Here is a 26,223-nt window from a genome sequence, read left to right on the forward strand (position 1 = left end):
ACTTCTCCCACCTCAAAGTTCTTAAGATTTTCGCTCCACTGCACAGATGTTCCCTAGTCAGGAGCACTTGAGTGAGCGCAAAATCATCCCTAAGCAGGCAGCATTCTAAGGCGGGAGTGGGGACTGTGACCTACCCTTCTCACTGCCTGGGTGGAAATCCTCGGCTTCTGAGTCTGCAACAGGGAGATGGGAGGAGCACAGGAAGTGATTACAGTCTGGCTTCTCCTCCCACAAAAGCCCTGCCTTCTCATGCTGTCCTGGACAGTGGAGAGGTTAGCTTTCTTTCTGCTTCTAATTCAGTTGATATGAAAGACCATGCAGAAGCTATGGAGTAGCTTTTTGTGCTTGACAAAAGTGCATAGATAGAAGACAGGGATTTCTGGCTGGGAGGAGGGAGGAGAGCTGAAGATCCCTGCCTGGGCTGGCTGATCTAAGCAGTCAAAGTGGGAAGCTGAGTGCTTGAAAGAGGATTGTGCTCGCACTAGAAATAAGCAGTAAGTGAGCCAATAACCATTATGACTTCGAGCAGGATTAATCCCTTTGGGGTTATGGGGTGAACTAGAAAATATTGCTTGACTCTGAACTAAAACTGTAAGGCTTCTGACTGTGTACAGTTGTTTGCTGTTTAGAGACTAGGGGCTTAAGTACAAAATCAGCTCTAAAATATCTCTTCCCACTTTTGGAAAATGCCAAGGATTTCTACTTTCAGTAGTTGGAGATTATATTCTCCTTCTCTGAAGTAGCCTCATCTCAAGAAAATTTACTACTAAATCAAATAAAGGTTCGGGATTAAATTAGAAAGATGAAATTTGGTATTGGCAGAAATTGCAATCTTGAATTATGTTCTGTGAGTGCTGACATTATTATATCATTTAGCAGTGATTTGCCAATCATCAGAACATTTGGGGCAGGGCATTAAAAAGGGAAAATTGACAGCTTTTATGACAAAGAGGATAAGTGGTCCATATGCGTAGGATGAAATATAAAAATGTATATAATTAATAATATATGGGTTAAAAGAATACATTAAACTGGAACAGTAGTCAAGGAACACAGAAGTGCTTACATAAAAATTTGCTTAAAAAGAAAAAAACGTTAAGTGTCAATGACTTTGTGTGCTAGCCAAAAAATTCACAATGTTAACAAAGTCAAGATAATGAGGCAGGGATACTTCAATTTCTGTCATACATTAGAAGTACTGTTGCTGGACTGGATCTGTGGTTCTTTGGTCAGCAAGTTCTGGCAATGAAGCCACTGCCTCTGGTGCAAAGAATTCTGGGATGTCTGACAGTGAAATGGATGGAAGGACCCACATTCCATCTCTACTTAATGTCCTTTTGTCCAGAAATCGGGTCATGCAAGTGAGCTACTTGGTACGTATACAGATCAATATTCAGAAAAGCATTTCTAAATGTTTTGCATTAAAGGGTCTCTGGACAATCTCTTATGGCAACCGGCAACCAGTGAACTAAAAGGATACAAAAGCAAAATGACAGAAAGGAAGTCAGCTTGATTAAAACCAACCTTGTTCTTTTTGTTTTCCATCAATCCTGAAATGGAACCTCAAATAAGGACAAGAGTAATAATAGAAAGAAATACTGTGGCCATCTGTTCTGTTCTAAATGGCTAAAATCATTAATATATGAATGAGAATTCAGACTTTATGCATCATACTACTTGAAGATTCATAAATATCTTTATTACAAGGAAAAAACACACAAATGGGAGATACGTTTATTGGGAGAAAAATGTGCACAGTGTAAAGAAGATTTATGTCATGTTTGCTAAAGTACGCATTTCTTTCCCCAGTGTAGTGGGGACACTAAGATGATATAGTAGGTGCAAAAATAAGAAAGATATTTAATTCCCTTAATCCTAGTTAATGTAGTTAATTCCTAAAGCCAGGACTGTTTTTAAGATATAATGATCTTGCACTACACCTATGTAGTGATTTTTTTCTCTTTTACTTTTGTTACCAGTCTTCTACACAGGTACCTAGTTTTCTGAAATTACAAAGAAGTAACATGTTATTTTCGATATTCTGATCAGCCCTTGCATTGGGAGAAATTTTTTTTAAAGGCTTGTATTATCATATTATTATCTTTCTCTTGTAGCACAGCAGTTAAATGGTTATCCTGATTAATATTTAACTTTATTACTTCTGCAACAGGCGGGCTAAATGGGGAATAGCCCTTACAGTGTCGGGGGAAAAAAATGACAATATGCAATGAAGTGCATTTTCAAAGATGATCTGTAGTGTCCCAGTTTTAGGTAGTCTCCCAAACTACCTAATCTGGAAAATTATTTGATCTTTTTAATTATTTGAGTTGATTTTTCCAATTTTAGTTTTTATCTAATTTATAAGCAAATGTAGAAAATCTGAAGATTAATGATCTAAGTTTGATTAAACTTGTCTTAGTCTTAAAAATATAGAAAAGATTAAAATAAAACAATTATCAGTGCAAGTCTTAATTGTAGTATAATTACTAAATATTCAAACTATAAGAAAAATACACTGGGACTCTTGGAGCATTTATTTATTTAAAAGTATTAAATAATCTTTTCTGAAACTGCAGAATTGAAAAACAGAGGTGTCATAATATTTAGAAAAGAATTAAAGGTGTAATTTGTATGGGAGCAGCAAAGTGGAAATATTAATGAATAATTATAAGGCTGCAGTTCAATGATAAAAGCATTTGCCTTGTCCATGAGACATTGACATAAAGAGTGATGTATTAAGACCAGTAAACAAGGTTAAGTAAATATTTTTATCTTTAAAAAGTATTAAGTGGGAATTAACATTATTAATGGAAAGAAACTAAATGATCATTTAAATTATTCTTTCACAAGAAAAGTAAAGAAAAAGGATATGGAAAACTAAGCAGTGATGAAGACCTCGAAATAATTGTTGATCAAAAGCAGGTAAGTGAACACTTACATACATTTTTTTATTGTCCAACTGTAGATTTTTGAAAACTGAAGCCCTTTCAGCTTTCAGTCCTGCCTGGTGACTGTATTAACCTGTCTGAGGTTTGAATAACAAGGTCAATTTTGAAAGCAGCTAAGCTTCCCCATAGGATACCTCTAATCATGATATACATGACATTGACATAAATTTCTGTGTATAAGAATGATGAAAAAGCAGAACAAGTGAAGGGAACTTTTGAAAAATTAGAAGCCCCATTTGCAAAATGAACCAAAGCAATAATGATAATTTGGCTAAAAAGTGATTTAAGCAAGAAACAAAAAGCATATTACTTTGAAAATGATAACCAATACCATTAGTATAAAACAATGAATACAGATAGGAGGAGAAGAATAAATGATAATAAAAAACTGAGAGGTTCAAAAAATAATTATATTACTTAATTTAGTTTCTCTGTTAGTTTGCAATAAATTTAGAGATTATTTGGGGAAAAAAAACAAAGAGGAAGCCATTTAACATTCCTTAATACAGCCTGTGATTTTAGAAATATCTAACTTGGATTTTATATGGACCCATAAGGTAAAATGAAAACTGTTTAATAGGTCATAAACAATGACATAGCAGGCGGTGAAAGGTAGCCAAGTCATGTCACTCAACTGGCATTAGCTCTTTATGTCTTTGTTAATTATCGGGTAGCCAAGATCACTGCACAACTATTTAATTGTGTAAGTGGCACTGATTCTGAATGTGATGTGAGCTCAGGTGGAGATAGATTCAAAGGGATCTGAGCAGTTCTTCAGCTGCTCAGGTTAAAGAGTCAATAAGCGACAGAAAGCCAAGTTGAACTTGGACCATATCCTCACCGTGCAGTTTGTTTTGCATCATGGTGATTGCATTAAAGGAGCCATTGTGTGTATTTCTGAAAAGAAGGGAGAATGACCCTCAGGAGATAGCAATGAAAAATAATTCACTTAGAGACTTGTTTGTTTGGCCTGAAAAACTGAGGTAATTGAAGTAGCCTTTTGGAAGCACTGACAAACAAAAGCACCTCCATTCAAGGTAGCACATAAACATATTCTTACAGGGTCACTCAAACTACCTCCTCGTACCAAATTGTCAGTTTAGTTCTAAGGTAAGTGGAACTAGAGCCCAAGGGCTCTGCTGAGCTATCAGCTACCATTTAACTGTGCCTGATTAATTCCTTGGAGCATGTGATCTTGGCCATCATCCCACTGGCATTCTGGGTAAAAGACTGGATGTACCTGATGAACAAACTAGCAAAATGCAACTTGAGTATATTATGAGAACACACATATCTAAGCATGTCTCTACTAAAACAAAAGTTAGCTATTTGATGATTTCTTCTCTTGTCATGCAAAAGCTAAATTCTTACTCTATTTTGTACTTCTTTAGCATCACCCCCAAACTACCTGTCTTTTCTTTCTTTTTCTTTTTTTTTTTTTTTGTTTTCCTGAAGCCTCTTTTTGTTGTTGCTAAATTTGGAGATTTGAAAAACTATGAAATTATATATTGAGATCTTCAGAGCAGAAAACCCAAAGGAGTCATTGTCCATTTATTTTCTCATGGTGTCTTTCATAAAATTTATGTTGTTATGCCCAAACATTTTTATTAACTGGAAGGAATCTTCTTTTTTTTTAAAAGAGAACCAACTTGCTTGCTCCTTCAGAAAATAACACTTTCTTTATCTGTACCAAATGAGAGTGGATTTGACTTGCTCAGTCATTGTTTATCTCTGTAGTTATCACATTTCCACTGGTGCCATTGCACCAGGTGGCACCAACTGGCAGTGACCCAGCTTTGCTGAGTCATTCGTGTCAAAACATGTTTCAAAACATGAGTAATTATGAATATTAGTTGGCTTTGGTGTTTGCTGTTGGCAGTAAGAGCACTCTTTCCTTTTGCGGAGATTTATTTGGTGTTAATGTTTTGAGTAAATCCTAGGTTGAAACAATGACAATGTTGATATATCAAAATAAAATATTTGGGAAAACACGCCAACTAGTCTTGACAATACTGCAAAATATTCAACCTGATTTTAAGAGATCAGTATGAAAGGTGTATGTGTGTGTTTGTATATAAAAGATATTTGCTTAACATTGCTTTTCTTCATAGATATTATATATACATTCTATGCTAGATATATATATATTATATGTGTATATATAAATGTATATACTATTAGGGGAGAGATCTTTGTGTTCAATTTATTTTTCTTATATCATTTCAGAAACATGGATAAATGTGTTATTCAATATTCATATAATTTTAAATCAGTAAATGGTACCAAAAGAAAAATCTAAAGAAATAGAATAGTTGCAGTGCTGTGATGGGCAAAAGTCTACTAATCTCATTAAATCTACCATTCAGGAGCTGTCCCTCTACAAATGCTGTGCAAGCTATATGCCGTTTTATCAGTCATGTGATTTGTAAGCCTTGTATTTTCACAGAAAGTTCACAATTTGCTGATATAACCAAATTAATAACAGAAGCAGCACAGAGTATGTGGATTTTGTTCTCCCTGACTACTCACATGCAAGAGAGTAAAGGTCATTTATGTTCTTTTTAAATGAGAAGGAGTAATTTTGGAAATGTGTAACATTTTATTCTTAAAAGGCAATGTTGTTCTGTACTCTGTGAAATTTTATTGGCAAAATTTATGTGAGGTGCAAAATAAAGGCATTCCAGGGAATTCTTAGAATAGTGTTGATGTCCTAAGGTAACAGGTTCATGTATTATGTAATCACACAACACACACACACACACACACACACACACACAGCTATTTAAATACAAATATATCACATTGGCATTGGAGTCTGTTTCTATGAGCAATCCCTACAGTTTTAAATTTCAAGCATAGGAACATAATCAAAGGGGACATATTGGATTTCAATCATAATGTCTCTAAATGCAGATAAATATATGACATAAACATATATTTTTAATTATATGTGCTATGTAATCATATATAATTAATTAAATCTACATTTGGTTTTCTAGGAATGAATATTAAATAGTAATTATATATATTTTAGATTGTTTTAGTTATGTTTAGTCTCTCCTGCTTGGAAGGGGTTGATCTTGTTTAGGAAAATATTTCATGTACATGAGAATTTCCTTTTGAAGTTACTGACATTTCAGAGATGGGAATGGGGAATAGAGGATCAAGTACCAGGAGAAAGGGAATTAAAAACCTTTTGAATAAATAATAAATTTGTTCTATTTTTAAAACTTTTTAATTAGAGTATTTAATTAAAGGTTTATGATATGCTGGATTGAAATAGCTTTTTTTTCTAAACTGTTTTCAAATTCTAAGTAGACTTAACAGAGGTAACAAATCTAACACCAAATTGTAGAATATTGTAATTATATGAAGGATATCTTTACAGATTCAAGGATCCCCGAATGGGTTTATCAGTAGGTCATGAATCTAGTAGGTCATGGGACTTACAGTTGTAACTGCAAATCCTTCAGTGCAGTAGGGGAAGAAACATGAGCCAGCTACAAAGGAAACGTATGTAGTGATCAGGGCAGTGGTTCTCAAACTTTATTGTCCTCAGAATTCCCTGGAGGGATTTTCAGAATACAGATTGATGGACCTCACCTCCACAGTTTCTGATTCTGTAGGTCTGGGGTGGGACGCAAGATTTTGCTTTTCTAAGTTTTCAACTCCTATTGCTGGTCTGGATCACATTTTAAGAACTGGATCAAAGGAAATAGTCATTGCATATGTATATAATGCATAGGAAGGTGATCAAAGGGAACATATATATTCACATATATTCAAATTTTGACATATTTAACATTGTTCAGTTGGGAATGACCTAGAAATCTAGAACTAGAATTCATAAATCTGGAGCTGGAAACAATATCACAACCAGTTACAAACTGTTTAAACTATCCAGATTTACAGTCTGGTTGAATTCTATTTGGTAGCCTCATAGTTGTGAACTTGTCTGAGGTACTCCCTTATTTGTAGAATAATACTCTGTTCTTCTCACCTTCTAGAGTTTCTCCAAGATAACATTTGTAAAAGTGCTTTATAAACTGTAAATCATTATGTCATCTTAATTAGCTAGTCATCACACCCTCTCCCTTCAGGTTAGATTACTTGTCCTAACATAACAGAATGCTATAGACGGGGTGGTTTAAATATAGACTTATTTATCACAATCAGGAAATTGTGACATTCAAGATCAAGATGCTGGCTTGGTCGGTTTCTGGTGAAAGCTCTCTTCCTAACAGCTTCTCTCTGTCCTCACATGACACATTGAGAGAGAGAGCTCTGTTTTCTCTTCCTCTTATTAGGACCCCACCCTTATGGCCTCATCTAACCTTTGTCACCTCCTTTAAACACTGTCTTAAATATAGTCACATTGGGGCTTAGAGCTTCAACATATAAATCTGGGAGTGGATAGAACCATTCAGTCCATAACACAACCCCAATTAAGCAAACAGGAACACCGAGATCTATCTAGAAAGGTGAATTGAGTTGCCTGTAGTCCCCAGCCAGATACAGAGAGCTCCAGACTCTCCAGAGCTGCAGAGTCCTCTCTGCAGACATGTGGTTGTACCTTATTTCTATCACCCCACAGCTCTCTGAACAGTCGTTCATTGCTAGTTTCTTAAGAAGCTGTTTTTCTTCAGTGCTCAAGTGTTTAAAATAACCATCTACTAGAATTATCATCATTGACCAATATTTATTTTTTGAGCCCTCCCAGGGGTAATCTTTTCCATAAGCACTCCTTACCCTTTTCTTTCCCTCTTAAGCCCTATGGCTTTGTCAAGAAAGAAATGCCCCTCAAAGCAAATGCATATAACATTAGAGATAAAAGGTGGCTGTTGACATCCAAAACCTTTCTAAAGTCTCCTTTGAAATTTGTGGGAGCAGTCTGAGCAGACAGTGATCTTTCTATAAAGAAAAAAAGAGGGAGAGACTAATTGGAGTTGCCCTCTTGTGTTCCCATGGCATGTAAGCATTTGAGTAAGACTGCAGTTCTAGCCTAGTGGTAGCTGTGGGAATGGATCCAATCCAAAAGAAGACAATATAGGCCCACATGAAGTTAAAAAAGAAAGAATTTTTAAAAATTAGGAGGAAACGATCCCCAGCTTCCTTCTGGTACTAACAGATAGTGTGGTCACACCACCCTATTAGCCACTGACTTGAGTCTCAGACTCATAAATAGTAAAAGGATGAGGGTGTTAGGTGTCTCCGCCATACTATCCTTCATACCATCTGGCCAGTGCTTTCTTTGCTACATCAATGTGGTGACTATTTATAATTCAGATCCCACGTGGCTCTGAGGAGACTTTTAAAGCATGAGACCCCCTTTCTTGGTGTCATGCATAATGTTCTCCCAAGGTACCATCTTAGAACTCCGTAGGTAGTTACCAAGAACAGAAACCTTTCTAGAGTTTTAGAAAAGGGACATCTCGTCAGCCTGGAGATGCTAAAACAGGATACTCTGAGGTACTGAAAGGACAAAGCACATTAATGCAGCACGGCTGCCCTCATTATTCTCACAGCAAACACAGGTTCATTAGCACTTTCCTCAGAAAAGATCGATAGAGGAGAAATATTTTGGTGAAAAGAAAATGTCTTAACTTGTGATGAGAGAGGCTGGTGGTATTCAAATTTGCTATCTATCTGAAATCAGCATTGGAGTAAACCCAGATCCACCACTGTGGTCCCATTGCTGCCATCTTGTCCACAAAGCTATTTATCATCAATAAATATTGTACAAGGAATGGGGAAAGTTTCCATTAGCTTATATGGAAAAATGACTAGAATAAAGCCATGAACAACCTGTTTTATTCCTAAATGTTCCCTATTTGTGTCAAATCATATAAAATTAATTCTGGCAATTTGGGGAGTGAGACGAAATCAAAGTAATGCAAAGTATCTTAACTTGTATTTTTCCCTATAAACTCACAGTGATGAGTTTATTTTTTCATGGTTTAACTTCATGCAGTTCATTAAGTATCGCCTCTAATTCTAGGAAGACCCAAAAGGGCAGATGTACTCTCTTAATGTCAGAGTCTTCTGACAGTTACTGAGCTCTGAAGGTATAGAAAACAGACACAGAGGCAGGCAAGAAAGAGTTGAAGAGGGAAGCCACTGTCCTAGTTTCTAGTCTTGGCTTTGCCACTTACTAAGCAAAAGACATTGGAGTGAGCAAATTAAGTTCTCCGAGTTTCTATTTCTTCATCTGTAAAATGGAATAATACCATCTGGCTCAGATGTCTGTTGTGAGGTTCAAATGGGGATACCTCTCTGCAGAGCTTTGTATATAGTTCAGGCTCCTTTAGTCAAAGCCAAGGTTAGAATCCAGGGCCACAGGTGTTTGGCTTCATGCTCTTTCCGTCGGCAGCTTACATTTCCTGGATGGAGGGTTGGAGAAATGAAAATGTGTGACATCACATTTTGACTTTGCTTGTTTCCACATCTTTGCTATGAAGTGTTCCACATGTCCTCTGCAGGGCACTGGCAGAGCCCGGTGCATTTTCAGCAATGGTGCCAGCAACTCTGCCACTGCACACATCGGACATTGTGCACATAACAAAGAGGTTACCCAGTGGTTAAGAGCAGGGACTTCATAGTCTGAAATCTGAATGGAAACAGCTATAGCCATGTGGTAGCTGCTTGGAAAAATTAACCAGTGCCTGAACCTCAGACTGCTCCCCTGTAAAATGAGGGAAATAATATCTACTCATAAAGTATACTTGGGAGGATTAAATAAGTTCCTGTAAATAACTGCTTATGAAAGTGCATGGCATGTTGTAAGTGCTTTATAAATGGCAGATACTTGGATGGGTGGATGGGTAGTGGGAAGCAGGGATTTGATGGTAAAACCCTTAGATTTATTAGCTGTGGGATCCCCTTGGGTTTTTTCAGGCCTGAGGTATAATAGTCTAGACAATGAAATCTATTCTGAAGTCATCGATAAAGATGCCTCATTGGGTCAACCAAGGGCAGAAATGAGAATAGATTGTGTGTAATGAGAAGGATGACATGGCCAGTCATCACAAGCTGACCCTTCTAGATGAGCAGCACCTACAAGCTCCAAATCATTGCCATCTTGATGGGAATGGCCTCAGTGTCACCATATATCATAATTTTTAAAGTAATTAATCTGCTATTTAAATATTAGTAATCGATTAAAAAATTTCACAATGTATAGTGAAACAAAACAGTTAGGGTCTGGGTACAGTTCTGGGCTTCCAGTTTGTGACCTGTTATACTCATGAGACTCTAAGATCAAAGAAGGTAGAGTGTTGACATGGGCCTGAGTGGGCCTCTGCATTCCCTTCTGCTTCTCTCCTGCTTTACACAGTTCCCCTTGAAAACTAACCTCATCTAGTGACTGATTCAGTTCAAATAATAAATGACAATGTTTAATTTTCAAATGAACTTCAGTCCCCCAGAAGGTCAAATACCTCAAAAGTGAACCAGTTGATCTAAAATGTAAAAATGACTCATTTGATTAAATAGTAGGGCAGATACTTATAAACAAGAAGTATTGTCGATATTTTCAACCTTTGCAAAACATTACCACCTTCTGTTCTCAGTGAGTAAACAAGGCACTGGCACTGTTGAGCAGCAGCACCCAACTTCCCCACTAGTATGTCTTCCCATCTTCTGGACAGTAATCAACTCCCAGGGCTCAGTTAGAAATTATAGTCACCCAGAGAGACACAAGGAGTTACCACTTTCAGTTCACTATATATTGAAATGCCACTATATATTTTTATTTTAAGATATTAATGCTTAGCCTATTTTCACTACCTGTGATATAAAACACTGGATTTTAAATTGGAAAAATATATAGATGTTAAGTAATGTTTAAGCAACCCATGTTTTTCTTTTTACTCTAATGGTGGAAACTGACAACGTATTTCGTCCCTGGGAAAATAAATGCAAAATTGAAATGACATCAGCTGCCACACTGAGTGGGAAATGATGTGATGTAGAAAAATAAAAGTCAAGGACAGGAATGGAGCCATTTGGAATACATCTTGAAAAGAATCTCATTCACCTTTTTACTGTGAACGTTTTGTTAGGCTTTTACTACTTTAGGGTTGTTTGGGGGGGGGTTGATTGTGTATTTATTGTTGTTAAAAGGTTCATCTGATCAAGATGCAAATGTAGACATTCAGACATTAGAGCTGAAAGGCACTTCAGAAGATAACCTAATCCAGTGGTTTTATAATTGTGCTCTGGGGAACACATTCCCAGTCATTCTGAATGGAGGGAGGGTGTCTATTTCTGTGGTGCCACCTCTTGAAGAACAAGTCAGCCCCCAGGTGTGCAGACAAGCGTTATTTGATGAAAGGGTGCTCCTGCTAAGAAGTTTAATTATATTGGTTCTAGTTCAATTAAAATAAATTAAACGAGTCTCTAAGTAGGGAGTCACTAAGATATTTTATATCACAGGCTATATTAGAACTTGGCTCTGCAGTCTCTAGTTAGTGCATTCATCTACCCCATCACCACCTTCCTAAATTAAGCTGCTCCATATCCTTTCTTCTAAACTCCCTCATGTTAGTGAGCTAAGAATACCAGTCAAGCCAGACAAATTACTTGAATGTCTATTTCAAGAGAAAGTTAAATCTATTAAATTTGTCTGATAGATTTTGATAAAGATGTTTATATAAGATACTTCCTAATTCTTCATAAAAGGGGCCTTACAAACTACTCACAAAAATTTATGACAACTCCCACTATACACACACACACACACACACACACACACACCAATATACATGAAGATTTTAAAAATGGAATTTGAAATCTCCTAAAATACCCCTAATGAGATTAGTCAGGTGTTCCTTCCATATCAAAGTAGTTTTTACAGCTCATCTCTCAGCTCTCCTCCACCTAGATCAGTTTATCATCTCCCTTTCAATTGGCGGTGAATGATGTCCACAGTTCAGCGTCTGCCTTCCAAGCACATTCACTTTGAAACGGCTGTCAGCGCTTTCCTCTGAGTAACACTGCAGCCGAACTCACCAGTTACTAACTGGATGGGCATCTTTGTCCTAAGAACTTTAAAAAATAGTTGTGGGTGGAAATATTTATACCGAAATGATTTATATTACAAATTCAAAATCTAATAAGTAAAAATGTCAAAGAGATAGACAGATCATACAAAAATTGACTTTTAATACTGAAACAAGAGAGAGCTTAGAGAATAGACTTCCCTTCGTTGTCTTTCCTTCTGACATTGGACTGAGCTGTCTGGGTTCTGCCATTGTCCTGACCTTGTCATTTCTGTGGTTGTGCTTTTATTTCCCTCCCACCCAGACCTTGCAATTTATATCTTTTTTTCTCTGCTCAACCCCACTCTCAGATCCCTGCCTCTAGAATGCATCTCTTATCCTGATGCTGCATATATAAGGTTTGACAGAGATGCGGTTCTTGGAGACCTGTTTCTTTTAATGCTCCATTGCTTCTTTCCATTTCTCCAAAACAACTCTATAATTCTGTCATTTTCATTTTCAGTCATTCATTTTTCTAACCCCAATCAGAGTGAGCCCCACTTCCTTCCTATCTTGTGATCTAGGAAAATCACATGCACACACAAATGATCACTCAATACAATTGTTGTTTATTCTTCATCATAGCATTCTTTTTTGGCCAAATGATCTCATTCTTGAAATATATAAATAAGTGACTTATTAAAGAAATGGTGAGCGAATGTTCCATCTCGACTTTGTGTTGAATGTTCTGAATAGAAAAAAAAATCCATTCATCATTTTTTAAACAAATTATCTCATTTGTATAATTTGTGAATAATTAATGAATTTTTGTTGTTGAAAAACACCCAGCATGAAAGTAGTTTTCTTCCAGTCAAAGGTTGTCCAGATATCATTCCCCAACACTTTCAATTTCTGTCTTTCAACTTTAAATGTGATCCCCAAATTGACACATTAATTTCTGAAAAGAAATGAGTGATGGTATGTCAGGTGATGGATTTTGTTAATTAAATTGTTTAGTACAGGATTAAAACTTGAAGCTCACAAACAGGGTTATTCTTAAATTTTTAAACTGAAGATGTTAAACCTTAGAAACATTGCACTTAATAAAAAAGGAGCAATTTGTATTTTACTAAATGAATGTTCAATCTGGCCTTTCCATCCAAACTTGAAAGAATTTGATTTGATATTATACCCTTAGGGCCAGGAATTTTATACACTACATTAACCATAGACCTACCCAGTGGACACAACATTGCTTGGTTTTGTGCCAATCCACAGATGGTGGGCACCCAAGATATAGTGAGAACTGATGCTCCTCACTGTCTCCCAAATACAACACAAATACCTCAGTTGGGCTTATAGACCATGTACGATACAGCCCCTTACTAACCTGTTATCCCAATCCAGTGCCAACTGCGTGTCCCATGCAGACTGAACAACTCAAGCACCAGAGTGCATCCCCCCTCTTGCCTTGCCTTGGGTGTATGTACATATAGAAGACCGAGCGCAAACCGTCTGTCATATCCCCTAGAAGTGGGAGGCTCCAGATTGAATGGAAGAAAGTTCTGATTGAGTCTTTCCCCTTTGAGAGTCCAAATGTTAACAGAGAAGAAAGAAAGAGCCAGTCCTTATCTCTGGAGACAAGTGCATTTCTTAAAGCTTATAAATATGGGGGGGATATGAGAAGGAGAAAAATGTTCCTGAAAAGAGGAGGAACAGGGAAAAATGAGAACCTATTGTTTATAAAAATGTCACATGTTATAATGTTGCTGTGTATTTTTGGGACTTGGTTATAGGAAGGGAGAAGTACAGTTATATTTAGTACATTTATACCTTTTGTACTTCTAAAAAAAAGTCAGGTTTGATTCTGCCCTGTTTCCAAATTCTTTTTTCCCATGTGATGAGCAAGGGGAAGCAGTGACGATCACAGCAGAGCCAGCTTACGGGGTGCCGGCCAGGCTCAACTTTCAGTATTCAGGCAAGAGAGCCAACTGAACAAGGAGTCGTGTTTAAAACTGGTTCTAAGATGAACTATGTGAACAAAATTAAGTTCTTTTATTTTCCTCTATTAGGAGGTATTAAAATAACTTCTGGAGAAAGATAGCTAGGAAGCTGCTTTTAAACATATAACATCATTTGAATAGGAATGATTTAGCCTTCTATTCATTCATTTATTTTACAAAAACTTTTTGACAGCCTGTTCCTTGCTAGGTGTTTGCCAGGCGCCAGGACACAAAGGTGACATAAACGCGGTCACAGCACTTATGAAGCCGACAGTGTGGCGTGGGCCTTCTGTCAGCAGACAGTTAGGGAAGGGAGCAGCGCTTCAGCAGACCTAAGGAGTTCTCTGGGGAGCCCTTTGGACTCCCAGGATGCTAAGAACTCTAAGATGTGCATCATTTCCCTCGTCGTGGTTCTGAGTTACAGAGTCTTCCTGGTGTTCAGAGTATTCCCAGGACAGGACTTGAATTTTGGGAACAGTGAGCAAGCATGGTTTTTAGAGCCAGCTACTCTTAAAGAAGTTCAGGAGCCAGAGGCATCAACATCACCTGGAGCTCCTTAGAAATTCATATTCTAAAGGCCTCCCTAGTGGCGCAGGGGTTAACGTCAGCACTATTGAGCTATCTCCAGCCACTGAGGCCTGAGTTCAATCCCCGGCCAGGGAGCTGACCCACATGGCACAGCAGACCTCTCCTGGCTTGCCTGCTGCTCCCCTGAGCAGTGTATTTTAGCCAGTCTGCCTCTTCTGTTCCCAACTCTGTCTCTGGTGAATCCTCTCACCCCTGCCTCCCCCTACCCCCGCACCTCTGGCCTACACCCGAGTTCTTTTATGCATAAATAAATAAAAATATATTTTTTAAAAAATAAATTCTTATTCTGAGCCCAAGATTGAATCAGAATCACTGAGGGTAAGTCCCAGGAGTCTGTTTCAACAAGTCTCCCTGGGGATTCTCTTCCACACTGTGGTTGGAGAAGCATTGTTTTAGATTATTCAAATTTTGAGTGTCAAGAAAGGACCAGTTATTATTTAGTAGAGACATTAAACTTTTATCCTCTAGGGCTACAAATGAAAGGGATTCAAGACAAGTTAGGTATGTTAAATCCTTTATCCCAAGTCCCTAACCTTGCAAATAGTCCCTTCCATCTCATTCATTAAAGTGAACCTACACTGTAATCAGTGCCCCACGTTGTTATTTAAAAAAAAAAAAAAATGCTTGAATGGTGGAGGCCAAAGGGAAAGATTAGTGACCTAACCTTTGTCTTATACACCATTATTTGCATTTACTATATACCCTGCTAGAAACACTATATATTTTCATTGAATCCTCCAACAAACATAGGATGTAAGTGTTCTCATGCTCACTTAATAGTGCCCACTCAGGCACAAGTCGGCTGCATCACACAAGCCCAAAGGAGTTCACAGCTAGGAAGTTCTCCTTCCATCACGCCTCCCTGGCTTACGAAGGAGACCTCTTACTATCTTGAGTGTGCTAGGAAAAATGATGCAATGCGACAAAACCTCTAAGAAAGCTTTTCTGTTTGTTAAGGGAAGATGGATGTGATAAAGAAAAGCATAAGTAAAATGAGGTAGGTAAATTGGAAAAGAAATATATTGCCCTTTTGGAAAAATTGGGAGAGTGGGAGGGTTAGAGGAGAGAGACAGAGAAGGAGAAGGGGTAGAGGAATTGTAGGAAGGAGGAGAGGGAGACCATGTGAATGCACAGCCGCAGCCACCTACCAAAAGCAAGCCTAGGAGAAAGCGAGGTTGCCCAGTCCTTGGATACATGCCGATCGCTGAGGCTGCTGGGACAATGCAACGCTGCACGCCAGGACCAAGTACCAGACAGTCTTGTAAGATAACCAGTAAAAGACACAGATTGCATTGGGGTAGCTACATGTGTTTCAAATCCTCCCATCTGAGATGCTTCTTGTGATAAGTAAAATCTTACTTTGTGCCTGCAAGTACCTCTGTGCTCACATTTGAAAAATTCCACACCTGGCATGAGACCAGAAACTTTGTCACTTCAGCATTTATTGAGGAGCTTTCTGTTACGGGAGTAGATTGCTGTGCTCTGAAAATGTCACTCCAACAGCTGCCCTACAGGGGCTGACCTTTCTTCTCAGGCTGAAGGCCCTGCTGAATGGTTCGGTAGAGCTATTTATCCCAAGTTGTTGGCAGGTCTCCAGAGTCCCTGCATGCCCATCTAGAGAAGTGGTCTGAGAAATGATAGTCCGTCTCCTGTCAGAATTTCACAGGACACAGCTCTGTCCCACCAGTCTCCCCATTGTGTTTGTATCCTTCCAAAAGCAGTCTTTCCCCTGAACAGACTCTTCTTGTTAATGGGCTGCTTTTCACCCATGGGAGCCGTTCTCACTGCTTACTATGCTTGTGAGTATACAAAACCCTCCTCAGGAACTTCAAACAAGATAAAAAGCATCACCAACGCTCCCCAAAACTCTTCATTTTGCATAGTCTCATTTTTTGTATAGTCAAGCATAATTTCAATTTTTTGCATAGTTGCAGTCAGAATGCATTCAATTTTGTATCTGCTTCTTTATGTAACATTATACCAGACTCATTTTTCCACACTGCTGTTTAGTTTTAAGTAATGTCATTTTAACAGTTGTCATATATTGAATCAAAGTGATTGTTAATTTTTTTTCCTACCTCGAGTTTCCCTGACTTGTGCAATGACCATCCAAATCTTTCCCAGCTTTTTTTCAGGATACAAGTTATCAAATTAAAATGGAAAGGAAGGGATTGCACAAAAATCATGTACATGTAAATCATGTATGGTTAGACATATACTGATTTAACATAAATTATGTGTGATATTTACAGGGATTTGCATGGTGTCATCTTTTCCCATCTCTGACGCACTTTGAAATATCACTGGGAATGGCACCACGCATATTGCTCTGCTCTCATAAAACTGCAAGTTTAAATAACATCCTATATGGCAGTTATATGGGACTTTGTTGCCTGAGGCTAACCACAATCAAATCACAAACATGGATTTGCATAAATGTATTTTTTAAAGATTTATTTATTTATGCATACAAGAACTGTGGTGTAGGCCAGATGCATGGGGTTGGGGGAGTAAAAGGATTCACCAGAGACAGAGTGGGGAGTAGAACGGGTGGATCTACTGAAATACACTGCTGAGGGGAGAGCTGGTGATACAGGAGAGGTCTGCTGCGCCATGTGGGTTATCTCCTTGGCTGGGGATCGAACTTATGTTGCAGTAGCTGGCGATAGCTTGGTAGCACTGAGACCTTAACCCTTGTGCCATAGGGAGGCCTTGGATTTACATAAATTTAATTTGCATGAATTTTTAAAGTTTGTTGGGAAGGAAAGTTGACTAAATATTGTTGGAGTCACAAATAATTTACTTTTGTATCATATGCATTGAGAACAGAGATGTATAGATCTCTTAAGCTATTCCTATGCTATAAAGACCCAACAGTGAAGTTAAAGCAACTTATATGAAGGGGGTGCCCCTAATGGGATTGTAGAATGAAGCCCTATAACTTCTTCATATTGAAAGGCAATAATAATAAAAGAAATAATTGTGAATGCATTTTGATAATAAAGTCTTTTTGTAAACCTTATAGATTTTAAAGTTTTTGCTAGGATCCCAAAATATAAAATACTTACATTAATACAGAACTATGGAGTACAAGCAGGAAGTTATAAAGTTTATTAGAAGAACTAAAGTTTGATGAGGATGCTGGGATTCAAATTCCTGGCTCTACCAATGACTTTCTGTGCAACCGTGGACAAATCTCTAAGCCTTGATTTCCCTATCAGCAAAGTGATATATTATTTTCCCTACTTCCAACTGACAAGAATTCCAGAAGAATACCTTAAAGAGAACTTTAAAAATAATCATCCTGTGACTAAATTCAAGACAGTATCACCTATAAGGAAGCCACTCACTAATGCCCAGGAGTTACAGATCAACTCCTTGTGTTAAAAAGCAATTTAAAAACGAAATCTTCAGTAGAGAAATGAACATATCTATAATTATGATTATTTTCAGATCAGTAATAGTTGGGGAGGCAGACAACTTTACACATGATAGAATTATATTGCTATTCTTGACTCTTGATAATTTTCTCTGTAGTCATAATGACAGGGAAAGTAGATATGTTCTCATATTTGTGTTTTTCGAATGTGTTGAAAATATGTTATAAATAGATAATTCTAAAGAAGTAACTTTAGTATTTTCATCACTCCTGATTTAGTTTTTTATTTTTTTAAAGATTTATTTATTTATGCATACAAGAGCTGGGGTACAGGCCAGAGGTGTGGGGTGTGAGAGGATTCACTGGAGACAGCATGGGGAACAGAACAGGCAGACTGACCAAAGTACACTGCTGAGGGGAGCAGCAGGCGAGTCAGGAGAGGTCTACTGCGCCATGTGTGTGTTGCTCCCTGTGTGGCTGGGGATCAAACTAGTGCTGCAGTGACTGCGGACAGCTTCATAGGTCGTGTCTTAATCCTTTGTGTCACCAGGGAGACCCCTGATTTTAGTTTTTTGAAGGACAGTTTTTTGGGGGAGTGGCCTCCCTGGTGGCCTAAGGGATTAAGTCTCAGCACTAGCACTGGGATAGCCTGAGTTTGATCCCCAATCAGAGAGATAACCCACATATAGCGCAGCAAACCTCTCCTCTTTTGCCCACTGCTCCCCTTAGTGGTGTATTTCAGTAAATCCACCTGTTCTGCCCCCCAATTTTACTCTACTAAACCCTTTCACCACTACCCCCATATGTCTGGCCTATAGCCTAGTTTTTCTATGGAAAAATATATAAAAATTTTTTTAAAAAATAAAAAATAAAAAACTTTTTTTTTTCTGGAAAAACAAAACTTATGCTGAGACTTCTAAAATTTATTTGGTAGTTAAAAATTACATATTCCAAGTAAAAACAACTTCTCTCTTCCCAAGACTAGCAAAAGGCCTCCCAGATGAATTTCGTTAACACCTGAGCCTTCTTTTGCCAAAAATGAAAAGCATGCAGAATTCATAATGAGCCTTTAGCAGAAAAGTCACATAATATTTCTCAAAACACAGTGAAACCAAATTAGCTTCAGCAAGGTGCCAAAGGAAAGGAGAACTTTCTCTCACAAAGTAAGTTGACATTTAGAACTGTTCCGTACTGCTTTGAAAGGAATTACGCCCTGTATCAATAAGCTGTCTTCAGAACAATTATTTCAGGGCACATGGGTACAAAAGGTTAGTATCCACAAAAGAGTTCTTGTTATTCTTCCTTATTTAGAATCTGCTTCTGTGACATCACAGGGGAAGCCTGCAATCTACTTCCTCAGAACTTCCAGCCTATCAGAAGAAAAAATCCAAAAAATAGATCAGGTTGAAGTTTCATGGTAAGGCCACATTTGGGAACGAGAAAGGAAGGTGCAGGGAGATGTAGGTAAATCAGCTTGTGCACAGGTCACTTTGAGCACAAAATTTGAGTTTTGAGTATAAACGTTGCAAATGATTAAATCGTAGCTCAAATGTTAAGCACCAAACTGCCCAGTTTCATCAAGTTATGATAGGAGCGAGGAAGGGTTGAGAAGAAAAAGAATGAACTTTGTGTCAGATAACCTTCAAGGGATTATTATGAGGCCAATTTTTTTTAAAGGGAGGAGGGCCCAGAGGAGTTGAAAACTCCGGGAAGTGTCACATAATTAGTAAAGCAACAAAAATGGAATTGCAATGAAGTTGGTCTGTCCACACAGCACAGCTCTTCTTGGAAGCTGCCTTCCTTCTGGCCATTAAGAAAATTAAACTGCACTGCAGTTTAAGACACAGCCCTTAGTTATTGTGTATTACCTAGTTAGTAGTCATGAGAGTTTAAATAACAGGGTTTCCTTTAAAAAAATAAAGTCACAGCCAGAAAGGCCAGGCTGGGTCAGGGTCAAAGCCAAGTCTCTGCTGTTCACCAGTGCTGAGCACCCAGACCCTTCCTAATCACAGTTTGAAGAAATTCAGTGCTGGGTAATGGAAGAGGGAAGCAGAGAGTTCTCTTGAAGCCAAGAAACAAATAAAGGTGAAGAATATTGTGTCCCATTTTCTAATTTGCACACAGTATGTTACGTTTTACTTACAATTGCCCGAAGATAAATTGTACTGGAAAAATAAAACAACTCATTTCACCGGATTTTTACCCCATCTGAGCACAAAAGTGCCTATATTCGTGGCAGAACTTTTTCACTAAAAGTTAATCCCTGAGTTTGTTCTTGTACAACTTAAGTAGTGCAACTAACCAAAATAGTTGCAGGAGAGCAAAAAGGAAATCTCTTTAGAACTTAAGAAGCAGCAAATCTTCCCAGCAGCCAAGTGAGAATATCTTTTACATCCCTTTCAGTATGCATAGAACTAACAATAATTGAAAATGAAGAGTGTGTTTTTTTTTAATTTGTGATCTTTCCAGAAGGCTACAGTAAGTAAAGGGGGTTAACTAAGTAAAATATTTCACCTTCAGGGTCCCTTTTGAGTCTGCCAATTTTCAGCTTCATGAGCTCACAAGCCTTCGTTTTCGTTCTATGTTCACTTTGAGTGGCTGTGACCTCCCTTTCCTGTTCCTCCACTTTCCCTCCTGATTGACTGCAGGCTGGCCTTTGCACCTCTTCCTCAGATAAGCTGTTTTCTCCTCCACTTTTGTTGGAATGTGTTTCCTAATGTTTGTTATCCCATGTGTCCATCCTGAGTCAGGGCGAGGCCCCAGAGCTCACAACCTCTCCATCACTGTAGATGGGTCCTTTCAGACATTCCTCCTGTGGCAATGAAAACCCACTTAAAAACATCTATAACAATATGCATTTCTTATTTCTTGAAACAAAACAAAATGAAACATTTAATGTTAAATTGATGAAGAACTTTTATTAAACATTGTAAACTTCCTCGATCACGCCTGCCTACAAATACATTGAATGGCATTCCTGGCAGAATCTTTAAATAAAATTAACCATACACCTTGCCTCATAGCTTTTAATTTCATCTTGTTCGTCATCACACTTGGTTGAACACCTACCATGGATCATGTGCCATAAACATTGTTCATGCTCTTAAGATGTATTTACACTATATTTATGTAATTAATGCCTTAACAAAGTGGCTTTAGAAAGACAGAAATTTATTTCTCTCTCATTTCAAAAGAAGTCTGGAGTTACATCATCCAGGACTCGTACAGCCACAACCCATAGCCGCCAAGCATGCAGGCATCCTCCAGTCTCTGCTCTGTTGCACCTTAAAAGAGGCCCCACCCTGCATATTCCCAAAAGGCTCAATCACCATCCGCCCATCATCTCTGCGTTGCAGGAAGCAGGAAATAAGTAATGCAGGAGAGAAAGGCAAGGGCAAAATAATCTCTCTGTTTTGGTTTTCTTTTCCAATTTCCTCCTCTTTTACTTTTATCCACTCCTCCTCTTACTTAAAGAGACTTTCTAGAAGTCTAAAATAAAATCCTTTGGCATACATTTCATTGCACATTCTTATGGTCACAACTGCCTACAGGAGAGCGATAGCTCCTAGAAAAGAGTGATTTACTCTGCCTGGCAATATGTCCGGTTCAAAGGATGTGTTACAAAGGAGAAAGACAGAAAACTAACAGTTGTGGCCATGACTGTCATTCTAAAGCTGTCAAAAATAATTTCACTTCTGAAGTCAGTGACAAAGGAATTTCTTAGTATCTACAATAATATCTTACAAAACCATTGTTTTAACGGATATGCAAAGTATCTGTATGTAGCAATACAGAAGGGAATAGATTCACTTGTGCATATTCTAAAATTAACAAAGGCCAAGGGTACTTGGATCTTGTGGGATTAATAATTTCAGTGCAATCTGATATCCTTTGCCACTGGGCATCGTACATATGACATATGCCTCCAGTACATATTTGGCTCCAAGACTCTTCTCATGTTTCCCTATTCCAGAATGCTCACCAATTTCATCTCAATCTTTTCTCATTCGTCACTCATATCATCAGGAGTTCTTTAAATAATCTCTGCTCCACTAGTATTTTACTTGCATTGACCCCCTGAGTCTTACAATGCCAGTGAAGAGGAGCAAGTTATCATGATCTTACTTTTGTGTCCTACATGTTTTAATTGAATTTCCACTTGATTCTAATGCCTTAGCTAAGTCCAGTCTTTACTACTGCATTAGCCCCTGGACTGCTTACTGGCGTATAATAAATATAGTAGGCCATCAGTAGATATTATTAGAGTAAATACAAGATGTGAAAAGATAAGAAAAGTATTTTTAAATATTGTCCTAATTGTCCAACTTTGACTCGCTGGAACCCCCACATGCCAGGGCAGTGGGAAGGGAATAAAAGTTCACCTGACCACAAAGAAGTGGCAGTGCAATGTAAATGTCACCAATGGAGGATGTTCAGGTGACTTATAGGATCTCAGGAGGGGCTCTTTGCTTCAGTTCACCTGTTCATTCAAGCAGACCCTCAGCAAGATTGATGCTTCAGAAAAGGAGGCTGACTGTGGAAGGTGAGGCATCAGAGTTCCAGCCAAGATGAGGACAGGTTCCCAGAGTAAGGGGAGGAGGAACCCGGTTATAAAGAATGAGTCAGTAATGTCAGCCTCCATAAGAAAGAAACTATATCTTACGTTCCCAGAACCTAGCACTCTCCTGCTCATAATAGGTTTTTATTTATTTTAATTTACTTATTTTTATGTCATTGTTAATTTTTATATAGTATTTGATTTCTCCCCTCAAGAGTAATCCCTGTAGCTTTCCCACCACCATACCACCCATGATCCATCACCATAGTCCTTTGTGCTCTTACCTCCTGTATTTTGACAACTCTCCCTTCCCTTCCCCTGCTGTAAGCCTCAGCTCTATGGTCAGCTTGCAAATTTTGTCTATTTCCTGACCCTTTGTTTGGTTTCTCGATATTCCACCTGTAAGTGATGCGATCGATATTTATCTTCCTTCTGTTGATTTATTTCACTTAGCATTATCCCTTCCTGTTCCATCAATGTTACCGCAAATGGCATGAGTTTATCCTTTTTAATCACTGAGTAGTATTCCATTGTGTATATATAACGTCTCTTGATCTATTCATCTGTTTTGGGGCACTTGGGTTGTTTCCATATCTTAGCAATTATAAATAGTGCTGCAATAAAAATTGGAGTGCAAATTTCCCTTCTAATTAGTGTTTTTGTACCCTTTGGATATATGCCTATGAGTGGAATCACTAGAACATAATCAGTTTTCAATAAATGCATCATCTCTAGAACTCTTGTCCATGACCACACACAATGCTACTCCAGACTCCACCTGCTGCTGGAATGAAGTTACTGCTTCCTCCTGCCTTTGAAGACTTGGTCACACTATGCATAATAGTAAGGTAGCATCTCAGAGTGGGGAGTCAAGGACACCTACCCCCACTCAAGTTCTTTACTTGTGCTTAGGGACAAAGCATGATAATCCCTGCTAGTGCTACAATCCAGCATCAACACCAGCAGCTTTTTTGTGCAGATCTCCCAGATATGTTATATTTAAACAGAGACTTAATGGGCTAGGATGACAATTGGTTGGTCTTTTGTTTTCCTAAAACAGGAAATAATTTCCAGTGCATCCATACATACAACTTAAAATCATGCTGACAGAGTTTATACTGAAATGAAAAAATACTTTTACAATATATTAAGCAAAACACAAAAGTAAGACACAAATTTGAAAAGATCCAACTGCGTTAAAACATGCTTAATGAGGAAACATCCTGTATTGCCATGTGTATCTCAGACAAGTATATTGAAAGTCACTTTTCTTTTCTTTTCTTTTCTTTTGAGTAAGTTCTTTTGGCATTTATTTCTTAAACACAACAGTATACTATTTATAGTCTGAAAACAAACACACTTTGCCATATAAGGTCTTTCTTAAGCATTTTAGGTTAGCAATCACTCTTGGAGGGACTTTCGGTCTAAGTTATTGATGATTTTCATTAAACCACTCTTATAGTTCCTTCTCCACCTTGTTTATGTTTGCCTATTTCCACTGTAATTTTCCTTACTGAAACATGTCACCATGGAATCATATACATCAAGCATATATTATATATTATAAGTATTTAGAAAATTTTAAATTGAAGTGTGAACCACTATAAAAATGATGTAAGTACCAAAAAAGCATGCTTAATGAAAAAAGACACTAATATTATAAAATGTTAACAATGATTATCTCTGAATGCTAGAATAGTGATTTTTTTCAATTACTCTAAACTTTTCAGTTCTGTATTTTGCAATTCTTTAATTCTCCCCAATACAATTTTTAAATTAAAACAGTGCAAGACTGACTAAAAGTAAAAAATAATTAGAAAGATCGATATGATTGATCAGACTAGAGATAACGCTGCTCCAAATGTCAGCTACAAATAAAGCCATTTGTTTTATCTAAATTGAAGAGACACAATGGAATTAGAACCTGGAAATGTAGTCATATGATCTGCTTACTGTTGGTGTGACCTTTGATTAAATATTATTAAAGTCTTCTCTCATCAATGTACATATACTAATTGCTTGCTTTTAAAATCAGCAAAGTGGTGCTCTGAAGAAACTTCTTAGTCGCCAGTTTAAAAAATGATGTTAAAAAAAAAAGTACATTTTAACAATGAACCTTAGTGCCCTCAGATTTATAACGAGTCCTGTGCTTTCCCAGAGAACATCTGAGGTAGGCATTCCTTTTGTTTATCTGGTACTTTGGTTTTTTAGCAGCTGATGGGGGTAGGGGATGGAGAAGAAGTTAAGAAATACAGCCTGGTCCTACCCAGTTTCATAAGTGATAGTATCATTTATAGTGTTCCAGGATTGAATTGGTAGCTCTGTGGGGAGGAAATTTCGCTGAGCTCAATTCTCTCCTTGGATGGCACCTCCAATTGTATCTTTCCTGTGCCTTGTTACTATTTTTCTTCGCATTCATCTTCTCTGGTGAGATGACAAGTCTGTCAGAATCCACTTCCAAATTCTAATTTTCCCCTTCCTAGTTTCTCACCTTGCTGACCACAGTCAAACAGGAGAGCGGGAGGCTAAGTTGTTTGGGGAAGATATTTTAGGCAAAGACCAAACAGAAGCTAAAATCCTACAGGATAACTTGCTAAATGAGGATTGCTTCAGAGTTCTGTCTGCCACTTCTTTTGTGAAGTTTGCTCATTTGATAACTCTCAGAGGTGTCTATGCCTCAAATGCAAAAACCACAATCTGAAATGTGGGCTGATCTTCCAGGTCTCTGTCTCTGAAATATAAATCCATGAAATCCATTTGTAATTACGGAAGGCGACATACATTTTTATTTGCTGTAAGATTTTAATGCTTTTAGTTAAGAAAAAGCATCTAGTTAATAACAATATGCTCAATTTTAGATCTAATCCTTATTCTTACCACTCCCTTTATCCCCACCTCCAAAATAACTTTTTCATTACAACATTTCAAATATAACATTTTACAAATGGTTACTGTAAAAAACTTGAAAAACACAAAGAATGCTGTTTATTTCATGGAAGTACTATATGTTGTTTTGGAGAATCAAACTATTGTAGTAAAAATAGCCTTTCAAACAGACCTGGCATCGACTCCGAACTCTGCTACTCCCTAGCCGTGATAATGGACAAAGTGCTTCAACTCCCTAAAATTCTCTTCTTTTGCTGAAGATTGACTAGTCATATCTGCCTCATTCAATGAGAATTAGCTCTAATGTGTTCTCAACACATAATAGATAATTATTAATTAATAGCAGTAATAATATTAGTAGACTTTGTAAATTTAAGAGTTTAAGTTTAAACTTTATTTACAACTTTTTTATTGCTTAGGCATTTCAATCCTGCTCTTAACAGATTACTATTCCTAGTCACTGGAACTGAGAATGGTCATGACTAGCTTCTCACCCAAGGGGGGCATGTCTCCTATACAGTGAAGCCCCACACCATTGGTGATTGCTCCAAACATATCCACTGCTAATGACACTGGCCCAGAGAGTTAATAGATATTGCTCATTGATTCTTCTCTTCCTATCTATGCAAAAATCCATGTATATCACAGAGCACTTTAACACCATTGGTGTTCTGAAGAGCCTGAATCTACAGATTCTACCTCTGCTAATGAAAGATCTCTCTGATGCTGCAGTGTGTGTGGTATTGATGAAAGCACCTCTTCTTGCTCCTGGGTTCTCAATCACAGCTGCAAACAGGGACAATGTGAGAACCTTTTAAAAATACTGGTGCAAACATGTGATACAATTCCTTTTCACTGTGGAAATGGCCTGTGGACAGGAGTG

At 37.7% G+C, this 26,223-nt stretch overlaps 1 protein-coding gene across 6 annotated transcripts in view; it reads left to right on the plus strand.

Annotated features, from left to right (window-relative positions):
• Positions 1 to 481: 481 nt before the first annotated feature.
• PEX5L (peroxisomal biogenesis factor 5 like) overlaps positions 482 to 26,223 on the plus strand; it is a gene marked incomplete at both ends in the record, with an annotated part of 165,398 nt that continues 139,656 nt past the window's right edge. For 2 of the 6 annotated variants that reach the window (XM_084231503.1, XM_084231502.1), the window contains 2 exons: positions 1,221 to 1,373; positions 2,851 to 2,922. In XM_084231503.1, the coding sequence (XP_084087629.1) occupies positions 1,281 to 1,373; positions 2,851 to 2,922 (165 nt within the window). Of the gene's footprint in view, positions 495 to 1,168; positions 1,374 to 2,850; positions 2,923 to 26,223 lie in introns of those variants that run through there. The other 4 variants (XM_084231498.1, XM_084231499.1, XM_084231500.1 and 1 more) reach the window with 3 other exon arrangements.

Source organism: Talpa europaea, assembly GCF_964194135.1.
Source record: "Talpa europaea genome assembly, chromosome: 4".
NCBI classification, from domain to species: domain Eukaryota; kingdom Metazoa; phylum Chordata; class Mammalia; order Eulipotyphla; family Talpidae; genus Talpa; species Talpa europaea.